The sequence below is a fragment of the Nerophis ophidion genome, linkage group LG03 (assembly GCF_033978795.1).
Source record: "Nerophis ophidion isolate RoL-2023_Sa linkage group LG03, RoL_Noph_v1.0, whole genome shotgun sequence".
NCBI classification, from domain to species: Eukaryota; Metazoa; Chordata; class Actinopteri; order Syngnathiformes; family Syngnathidae; genus Nerophis; species Nerophis ophidion.
In genome coordinates this window covers 42,896,344-42,907,949 of record NC_084613.1, presented here as the reverse complement: position 1 = coordinate 42,907,949, position 11,606 = coordinate 42,896,344, and the positions used below count along the sequence as shown (strand labels likewise).

The following is an 11,606-nucleotide window of genomic DNA, read 5'->3' as shown; positions in this document are numbered from 1 at the left end:
CTCCCTTTTCCTCATACCAAAAATCATAAATTTGTTTTTTTTTACATTTAATGATAATTTGTTGACATCAAACCATCTCTTAAGTTTAATCATTTCCTGTTCAATAAGGATTGATAACACTTTTAAGTCATGTCCCGAACTATAAAAGTTGGTGTCGTCTGCAAATCAAACTAATTTAAATAACTTTGATACCTCACAAATATCGTTAATATACAAAATAAACAATTTTGGTCCCAAAACCGAACCTTGTGGAATTCGACATTCAATCCTCATTTGTTCAGATGTATTACCCATAAAATCCACAAACTCTTGTCTATTATCTAAATAACTTCTTAGCCAGTCTAAAACTACTCCTCTCAAACCAAGTGAATGCAACTTGGACAATAATATAGAATGATCTATAGTCTCAAATGCTTTTTTAAGATCGATTACCACCACGATAGTGTGTTTCCTATTATCAGTTGCTGTTGCTATATCCTCCATTATATTCATTACAGCTGAAGCAGTGGATCTATTGGTTCTGAATCCATACTGGCTCTCACCTAACAGCATGTTCTTCTCAATAAAACTGTCTAATTTTTCCACAAATATTTTTTCAATTATTTTAGAAAATTGTGACAGCAGTGACACTGGTCTGTAATTAGTAAATATATGTTCATCCCCCGTTTTAAACAGTGGAATTACCTTTGCTACCTTCATTCTATTTGGAAAAGTCCCTGTTTGAAAAGAGAGATTAAAAACATAACACAGAGGTTTGTTGATACTGCCAATAGTCTTTTTTACAATTATCATGTCTTTACCATCACTGTCTGTTGATGCCTTATTTTTCAGTTTTGTTACCACCTATAGAATTTAATTTTCACTAACATCTCCTAAAAGCTTGGACTGTCGCACTTTGCTTCCCCTTCTACATCCACTCTGTATATCTTTATGTTCTCCAATACTCTCTGCCAATTTGGGTCCAACATTCACAAAAAAAGAATTGAATCCATTTGCCACTTCTTTCATATTTGTTATCATCTTATTATTCTCATTGATAAAATAACTTGGTGGATTTGTAGGCCCCGATGTTTTTACTATTACCCTGCTCAGAATATTCCAAGTTCCTTTGATAGTGTTTTTATTTTTTTCTAGTAAGTTATTATAATATTCTTTTTTAGCTTGTCTCATTATTGTTATCAATTTGTTTTTGTAAACCTCATATTTCGTTTCAGCAACCTTTGGTCTTACTTTTATAAAGTCTCTATAAAGTTTGTTTTTCTTTTTACAAGCATTCTGTAGTCCCTTTATAATCCAAGGCTTTTTATTGTAGCTGTCTCTTTGTTTCCATACATTCGGACTAAGCATTTCATACAATGATAAATATATATTAAGAAAAGCCTCATATGCAGCATTTGCCTCTCCCACATACACCTCATTCCAGTATGCTTCAAATAAGTCCTTCCTACATTTATTTATTGCCTCTTCAGTCCTTTTCCTTGTATACCTATGGGGTTTCTCCTCCCTCTTTCTATACATTTGACAGTCATAAGTAAGAAACACAGGTAAGTGGTCACGTATATCATTAATTACTAGTCCACTTTATATTCTATGTCATTTATAAAGATGTGATCAATTACATTGCACAATTTGTCACTATTCTACTGGGTTTGGTGATCAATGGATAAAGCCCTCTACTATATACCACATCCAAGAAGTTTCTTGTTGATTTATTTCTGGGTGAGCTTAACAGGTCTATGTTATAGTCGCCACACATGACGAATGTTTTCTTTTCCTTTACCTTACACAGTAATCCTTCCAGATTATCATTAAATGCTTCTACCTTAGGCCCAAGTGTCCTACATAAACATGTAGCAATAACATTTCTCTTCTTTTCTATTTCTACCTCCACAGTTACACATTCAAATAAATTGTCGATTACCACTGTCATACATTCAACAGGTCTACATTTCAAGTCGCAGTCAACAAACAGGGCCACACCTCCCCCCTTCTTGTTTTTTCCACTACTGTGATACAACTCATACCCGTCAACGGATAAGTCGATACCTCTGTCTTTATCGATCCATGTTTCAGAAAGTGCTATTATTTTGATTTTACTGTTTATAGTCTTCAAGTATTCGTCAATCTTCGAGAGATTAGCATATAAGCTTCTGCAGTTGAAATGTATTAAAGAAAATGTATTATCTAAGCTAACATTGTCATTAAATTGTTCCTTGGTGTAGTAGTCACAAGTAGCATTGATTGAGTTGAACAGATGGTTTTCTGGGTCAACGTCATATTCAAAGTCATGTAATTTATAGTCCATGTATTCAGCTCTTGAAAACGCTTGATTCTCAGTTGTCTCACCTTCCCGTCGCAAAGCCTTCCCCGTCTCCAGCCAAGGATGAGCCATGTCCGTCATACGCCTAGCAGGTCTCATCTATATTGATCCAAGTCACAGAGCTCTCGAATCGTGACAACTTTCAATCAATCAATCAATGTTTACTTATATAGCCCTAAATCACTAGTGTCTCAAAGGGCTGCACAAACCACAACAGAAACCACTACGACATCCTCGGTAGGCCCACACAAGCGCAAGGAAAACTCACACCCAGTGGGACGTCGGTGACAATGATGACCCAGTGGGACGTCCCTGACAATGATGACTATGAGAACCTTGGAGAGGAGGAAAGCAATGGGTGTCGAGCGGGTCTAACATGATACTGTGAAAGTTCAATCCATAATGGATCCAACACAGTCGCCAGAGTCCAGTCCAAAGCGGATCCAACACAGCAGCGAGAGTCCCGTTCACAGCGGAGCCAGCAGGAAAACATCCCAAGCGGAGGCGGATCAGCAGCGCAGAGATGTCCCAAGCCGATACACAGGCAAGCAGTACATGGCCACCGGATTGGACCGGACCCCCTCCACAAGGGAGAGTGGGACATAGGAGAAAAAGAAAGAAATGGCAGATCAACTGGTCTAAAAAGGGCGTCTATTTAAATGCTAGAGTATACAAATGAGTTTTAAGGTGAGACTTAAATGCTTCTACTGAGGTGCATCTCGAACTTTTACCGGGAGGGCATTCCAGAGTACTGGAGCCCGAAATGAAAACGCTCTATAGCCCGCAGACTTTTTTTGGGCTTTGGGAATCACTAATAAGCCGGAGTCCTTTGAACGCAGATTTCTTGCCGGGACATATGGTACAATACAATCGGCAAGATTGGATGGAGCTAGACCGTGTAGTATTTTATACGTAAGTAGTAAAACCTTAAAGTCACATCTTAAGTGCACAGGAAGCCAGTGCAGGTGAGCCAGTACAGGCGTAATGTGATCAAACTTTCTTGTGCTTGTCAAAAGTCTAGCAGCCGCATTTTGTACCAACTGTAATCTTTTAATGCTAGACATGGGGAAACCCGAAAATAATACGTTACAGTAGTCGAGGCGAGACGTTTTTGCCGTGGAGTTGCAAAAAGTTAGCGGACATCCATTGTTTAATTTCATTAAGACACGCCTCCAGCTGACTTAAATCCGGTGTGTTGGTCAGCTTTAGGGGCATGTAGAGTTGGGTGTCATCAGCATAACAGTGAAAGCTAACACCGTATTTGCGTATGATGTCACCTAGCGGCAGCATGTAGATCCTGAAGAGTGCAGAGCCAAGGACCGAACCCTGGGGAACTCCACACGTTACCTTAACGTAGTCCGAGGTCACATTGCACATTGTTATGGGAGACGCACTGCATCCTGTCAGTAAGATAAGAGTTAAACCAAGAAAGGGCTAAGTCTGACATACCAATTCGTGTTTTGATACGTTCTAATAAAATATTATGATCGACGGTATCGAAAGCAGCGCTAAGATCGAGGAGCAGCAACATAGGTGACGCATCAGAATCCATCGTTAGCAATAGATCATTAGTCATTTTTGCGAGGGCTGTCTCCGTAGAGTGATTTGCCCTGAAACCGGATTGAAAGGTTTCACATAAATTGTTAGACGCTAAGTGTTCATTTAACTGCTCCGCAACAATTTTTTCAAGGATTTTTGAAATAAAGGGAAGGTGAGACACCGGTCGGTAGTTTACCATGAGGTCAGGTCTTTTAAGAAGTGGATGAATAACCACTTTTTTGAATGCCAGGGGAACAGTGCCCGAGGAAAATTATAAGTTTATAATATTTAGCACTGATGGACCTAATAATACAAAGAGCTCCTTGATCAGTTTCCAAGGAACTTTGGCTTCTTCATATGCTCCATTTAGCCGAATCATGATTTTACAGTTTAGTGTCCATGTTGCTTGTATCTTGTTTTCTTTTCTGAGGATGCGTGCTTGTCTTGCAATGTCGGCGTTCTTCTTTGCAAGATGTTCATTGATGTAAACCCCTGTTCCCTTCAGATTCCTTCTCTGCCGTTGTAACTCTGTTTTATGTTTTCGATTCACAAATCGGATCACAATGGCTGGGTTGGTTCTGCTGTCTTTCCTGGGGATAGTATGGCACGCCAAAATGCTACCACTTTGAAGAGATATGTTCTTACTTTTGAAAAAGTTAATTACTTGCCGTTCAAGTGTCTCAAGTTGGTCTGTCGGGGCTCCGGCGTACTTGTCAGCGTCCCTGCTTACGTGCGATGTTTGGTTTCCAGTCCGCTTATAATCAAATCGTCCATTCTGGTGTATTGTTCAAGTTCATCAATTCTTGCTTCTAGGTCGACAATTTTCTTGTCTTTCTCCTTGATGATATTTTTTAGCATTTTGATTTCGGTCAACAACTCCATGAGTGTGTCTTTCTGCTTGGCCACTGTCCTTACATCCTCCGACAGGGAGTTAAGATGTTCTAATCTCCTCCACGTCTTCCTCGAGTTTCTTGTGTTTCGCTGTCATTTTCTTGATTCACTTGGTTTTCTTTTGCCGGTCTCGTCGCCGCGAGGTGGTCTTGCTGCTCCCGGTCGCTAACCGTTAGCCGCTAGGCGGGCCTCTCATTCGGCGCCCCGCTGTCGTCACTCGCCGCCGCTAGAAAGGTGGTCTCGCTGCTGCTAGCTGCTAGTCGGGCCTCTCCTTTCGCCGCCCCGCTGCCGGTCTCACCGTTGCGAGGTGGTGGTCCTGCTGCTCCTGGCTGCTAGCCGGGCCTCTCCTTCACCGCCCCGCTTCACGTCGTGTCTGGTCCAGTCATCCACTTACAAGTTACAATGCACCGTTGCGTGAAATAACACTCCACCAGTCCCCCTTTTTCAAAATAAATTCAGCCTTCTAGCTTTTTTTTGAGTAAATGTTTAAAACAACAACAACAGCAATGTTGTGGACTGCTACTTCCGTGTTCACAGTTATAATTATTAATGCCTAAATCAAGATTATAATGTCAAGTCAACTATTACAAATAAGTACATAGCTCTTAAAACTAGGGACATTTTTAGAAATAAAATGTTAAATTTTGGCAATTCAAATAATAATTTGCAGTGGGTGTGTGTTTGTGTGCGCGTGAGTTATAAAGGTTATAATGGTTATAGTGTTTTAGGTTAGACCAGAAAGACTAGTGGGTTTACTGTATTGTGTACATAAAATTATACATATGAATATAAATATACAGTACATATACAGTGCAGCCTCCTTTTTTGTACATTTCCACTGTAGTAGAAAAGAAACAGTGGTTAAAGTTGTGTACGCAAGTACACTGGAGGATGACGTTTTGGGTACAAGTATTAACATGCCCTCCTTTAAATAAGATCCTGTTTTCTTGGAAAAAAAAAAAAAAGAGCACTCATTGCCTTCATCAGTCTTTCAGCGATGTGGTAGAAAGTTCCTTTCAGGTCTTCTCTGCTCAGGTGTCCCTTAGGAGGGCCCTTTTAAACAGGCAACCCGACACCGGGGCATTACTTATTGAAGGGATGTGGCTTTGGGGCGGCGAGTCCGACATTCTGTCACACTAAACAGAGCTTGCTCTACATGTTTACTCAACACGGGAGGGTGACGGACGTCCACGCCTGACTTTCTTGCTCACCTGTTAGCTCTCATATCTCCTGTGATGTGTTTACATAGATTAACACAAGGCAGACATGCGGACACGTGCCAGTAAGCCTGCAATAACACTAACATCTCCCATTCCGTTTAGTGCTTCCTGTGTGTCGTCACAGATTTTAGAGTTCGGTGTCATTGTTGCCCCCCTACCCGCACCCCGCAGGCAATGAAACAGATGAGCTCCCCTGACCACCAGCACTTGACCCAAATGGCACTTCCTTGTCCCACATACAGGACATGAAATATACATAGGCAGGAAGTGCTGTGGTTTAGGTATTGCTTTTGTTACCTTTGCAAATATATTATCGTTCACACTCTGGGCCGTCCTCCTTATATACAGATCCCACAATCCGTCGGGGGTGGGGGGTAGCACAGGTCATTTTACCTGTGTTTAGGAATGTTTCTACATTAATCTTTTAATAATGTTACATTTCTATTTTGGAGTACAAAAAAATGGTAGGGAAAAAACAAAACGTGCATCAAATTAAATTCAAGTTTGATTAAAAATAATACAAAAAAATTCTGCAATACATTCATTTTTTTTTTCGATTAGGTTGTATTCTGTTATTTTTATTTCTTTTTGTTCGCTTCTTGAATCAAGACGAGTCTCTTTGTATGAAACGTTACCCCCTTTTAATAATAAAGATTGATAGATTATGCTCACTCACCTATTGATTGTGTAGGTGACAAAATGTTTAAGCCTTGGCAGAGGTCCGCTCTATTACATGTGATTCATTGTGTTTTTTCCTACATTTTTCTTCCAGGCCTCATCTTGCACTAGAGTACAGTGGTAAGGTACGTATACATTTCCATTGCTTTCTCAATGTTGATAATCAATCAGACATTTGGTAACCTTAATTGGTCTGTCAGGCTACGAAGATCCACCAAAAGACCTTTGGTAATGACCATCCGATTACTGCCAGAAGCCTGGAGCTCATGGCCACAGTCTATGCTGAGATTGGCAAGACTGAATATTCAGGTATGTCGTACTCAAAATGATAATAAACATCTTTCTTTTGGTAATACACTTATGCCTCAGTTTTCATTAGTAATCCATTAAGAAATTTTGCACAAAAATGGAACCGTAAAAAAACCAAAGGAACCACAAGAAATATTGGAAATTCAGTTAAGCCGTTACATATATTCAAAAATGTTAACAAAACACATATTTTATAGAGAATGAGCATTCATTTTACATGTAAAAAACAATGCAAATATAGATATGAATGAAAAATAAAACGGATAAATGAACATGTGGGATTCTTTTGTTTGGGCACTCGATTTTGTGGAATGATAGATGGACACATGGTACACCATGGATGGAGGGATATGATTAGGTGTGCAAATGAAATAGTTTGTTATGTGCAATGTTTGACCGTGCCATAACCGAGAAAAACTCTTGACAAAAATCAAATCTCGGTTTGGGCATTGAGCATTCTTTGGAACCAGGTTAGGTTCTCCCTGGAACTTCCACATTTTCAAACGTCGATTCCTATTTTCGATACTCAGTCCACTGACCAAAAGAAATATCAATCAATCAAAGTTCATTTATATCATACTTGCCAACCTTGAGACTTCCGATTTCGGGAGGTGGGGGGCGTGGTTAAGAGGTGAGGAGTATATTTACAGCTAGATTCATAGATCCACCAAGTCAAGTATTTCATATATATATGTGTATATATATATATATATATATATATATATATATATATATATATATATATATATATATATATATATATATATATATATATATATATATATATATATATATACACAGTTGTGATCAAAATTATTCAACCCCCACACAATTTTGGTGTTTTAGCAAGTTGGACATTTATTCCGTATTTTGTTTATAGTCATATCAAATAAAGATGTGTCAAATAGACAAATGCAACTTAAATTGTAACACTGTATTTTACAAAATACCAAAAAAGGACATTTTTCTTAATATCTCATTGACAAAATTATTCAAGAACAGAATTTAAATAAGGTCTTTTCAATCAGGTGTTGAAAACACCTGTAGATGTGATTAGAACCAGTACGAGCAACAATTAAACTGTTTGAAAAAGACTGTGACGCGCAGCTTCTTGTAGTTGGTCAATGGTGTATTTGCAACATGGTGAAGTCCAGGGAGTGGTCAAAGAAGTCAAGAGAGGAGGTAATTTATCTTCATAAGAAAGGATATGGATACAAATAATAGCAAAGACATTACACATTCCAAGAGACACAGTTGGGAGAATAATTCGCAAGTTTAAAGCTAAAGGCACAGTGGAAACATTACATGGGCGTGGTAGAAAGAGGATGCTGTGTGTGTACAGTGGTGAAAAACCCCCTGGTAACAGCTGAGGAACTACAACAGGACATTGCAGAGGGGGGAATGCAGGTTTCGTCCCAGACAATAAGGCGCGCACTACGAGATGAAGGCCTCCATGCCAGAACTCCCAGGCGCACCCCACTTCTGACTACCAGGCACAAGAAAAATAGACTCCACTATGCCAAAAATCCTCTGGACAAACCCCAAAGGTTTTGGGAAACTGTTCTATGGAGTGATGAGACAAAACTGGAACTCTTTGGGCCTATGAATCAACGTTATGTCTGGAGGAGAAAAAATAAAGCTTACAAAGAGAAGAACACCTTGCCTACTGTTAAGCATGGTGGGGGGTCAATCATGCTCTGGGGCTGTTTCTCTGGCTCAGGTACCGGGAATCTCAAGCACGTTCAAGGCATTATGAATTCTATTTCCTACCAGGATATATTAACTGCAAATATCATGAAGTCAGTGACGAAGCTGAGGCTTGGGAGACGTTGGACCTTCCAACAGGACAACGATCCCAAGCATACCTCCAAATCAACATCAGACTGGTTGCAGAAGAAGGGCTGGAAGACTCTGGAGTGGCCTTTACAGTCGCCAGACCTAAATCCTATGGAAACCTGTGGTGGGACTTGAAGAAGGCAGTTGCAGCACGCAAGCCCAAGAATATGAATGAACTGGAGGCCTTTGCCCAAGAGGAATGGGCTAAAATACCTGTAGATCGTTGCAAGAAGCTTGTGTCCGGTTATGTATCACGTTTGAAGGATGTAATGACTGCCAAAAGGTGTTCTACTAAGTACTAAAGATGCATGTAACTAGGGGGTTGAATCATTTTGTCAATGAGATATTAAGAAAAATGTCCTTTTTTGGTATTTTGTAAAATATAGTGTTACAATTTAAGTTGCATTTGTCTATTTCACACATCTTTATTTGATATGACTATAAACAGAGTACAAAATAAATGTCCAACTTGCTAAAACACCAAAATAGTGTGGGGGTTGAATAATTTTGATCACAACTATATATATATATATATATATATATATATATATATATATATATATATATATATATATATATCCATCCATTTTCTACCGCTTATTCCCTTTCGGGGTCGCGGGGGGCGCTGGCACCTATCTCAGCTACAAACGGCATATATATATATATATATATATTTATATATATATATATATATATATATATATATATATATATATATATATATATATATATATATATATATATATATAACAAATACTTGAATTTCAGTGTTTTTTTATTTACACATTTACACACACATAACACTCATCTACTCATTGTTGAGTTGAGGGTTGAATATTCCATCCTTGTTTTTCTAACCATATGCATGTACACTAGATGGCAGTATTGTCCTGTTTAAGAGTGTCACAACACATTGCTGTTTGGCAGACGAACTGCTTTAGGTAGACGAATTTGGACAGCTGTTGTTGTGTGTTGTTTTACCGCGCTGGGAGGACGATAATGAAACTGCCTAGCAATAAACCCACATAAGAAACCAAGAACTCGCCCTCGATCATTCTACAGTTATAACGTCATTGGGCAGACACGCTCTTTGTGCACATCACTCAGGTCCGCATTGAGCTGGAGGAGGCGTGGCCTCCAGCTTCGCCTGAATTTCGGGAGAAAATTTCTCCCAGGAGGTTTTCGGGAGAGGCGCTGAATTTCGGGAGTCTCCTGGAAAATCCGGGAGGGTTGGCAAGTGTGATTTATATAGCCCTAAATCACGAGTGTCTCAAAGGGCTGCACAACCCACAACAATAGCAGCCAACTGCTTCCCTAAGAATAAAGAGACTACATTTATTAACCCTTGGACACACAATCTACAAATACCTACACTCTTCCATAACTGGGGTCTAAAATGACCCCAATTAAAATCAATGTGTATTTGCAATAAACTGGGTTGTTATTCTTCAAACTCTAGAACAAATAATTTTTTGTTTTCATATTCAAGGTATTGTTGATGAAACCTTTTTGTGACATGAGGCCATTTAGATGTGTATTTATTTTTGTGATCATTCTAAGAAATTACAGTTTTGTTTTTTTATCACTAGCCACTCCTCCACAAGTGGGGTCAACATGAACCCAAGCAGTTCCTATGGAATATTCTATGAAACTTGAATTCTAAGCAGATTCTGAAAATGTACATAACACAAATAATCCTCTTGACAAAACACTTTAAGTTAATTTAAACATTCTGAGGAAAAAAATGTTGCAGTTTCAAAAACACCATAAAGAACACAATGAACTTAGACTTAGTGTATTGCAGTGTATCTACAAAGCAATTGAACTTCAAGTCACAGCCCATCTCAGATTAAACAAAAAAGAAAATAAAGCATAACTAAAAACTCTTCTATGTATCAAATACTTCATTTGTCATTCCCACATATTAATCCTGTGCTAACTCAACAAACCACACAAACAAACAGAAGTAGAAACTATTCAAGAGGGTTGAGCACCTTTCTGCTTTCTAGGCATCACTGTGTATCGTATGAAAAATAAAAGCTGTGCAATGTGTGAACCAGTGACGTGTGGTGAACTAAACACCAGGTGAGGCATGCATACCTTTTTTTCTTCTTTTTTTTAACTTAAATTCATATGTGCAGCTCTAGTAATTGTTGATTTAAGATGTACATTAGAGTAAAAGGAAAAAAGGGGAGTTATTCCATTTCATAAAAACGTAATCATAATGATATTATGATATGATAAATGGTTCTAAACATTATTTAATAAAATTGTTATTAAATACTTTTTGTTCCCATTTTCTTTTAACAAAATAAATCAACTATTGTGAGTGTACATTACCTTTCTGCATTTGTATCTGAAGCAGCAATAGCTATCTTTCATGAAAACGTACTTTGTATGACCACATTCATTTTGTCTTAAAATTCAGTTTAGAGAAGTATTTCATCTTGGATACAGTATATAATCCTCCATATTGGCAGAAACATAAATTTATTTCAATTTAATTCCAAAAAATTAAACAATATTTTTGCATCTGACAGAAAACACCCACAAACGCTAGCTTACTCTAATAAAAATGCCGTGTTTGTTATAAATATATTTTTTTTTTAAAGAAAAAAAAATCCTGGCTTCCGCTGGAGAGACCTGTGTCTGCTAGCCTAAACGCCCCCGCTTCTCCGAGTGTGGCGAGTCAGAGTACTGCTGAGGCATTGAACTGCAAAATGACAATATATCGCCCTCTACCTTGAGGCAGAGGTACATGTTGCCTCATGGCCTGACTTTTTCCCCTTGGCAACAATCATGCGCCCCCTCGC

At 38.6% G+C, this 11,606-nt stretch overlaps 1 protein-coding gene across 2 annotated transcripts in view; it reads left to right on the top strand.

Annotated features, from left to right (window-relative positions):
• The window catches only part of lg03h14orf180 (linkage group 03 C14orf180 homolog), a 49,638-nt gene that overhangs the window by 13,801 nt on the left and 24,231 nt on the right, over positions 1-11,606 (top strand). For both annotated transcript variants that reach the window (XM_061895265.1, XM_061895266.1), the window contains exons 5-6: positions 6,743-6,773; positions 6,849-6,957. In XM_061895265.1, coding sequence (XP_061751249.1) covers positions 6,743-6,773; positions 6,849-6,957 — 140 coding nt within the window. The remainder of the gene's footprint in view (positions 1-6,742; positions 6,774-6,848; positions 6,958-11,606) is intronic.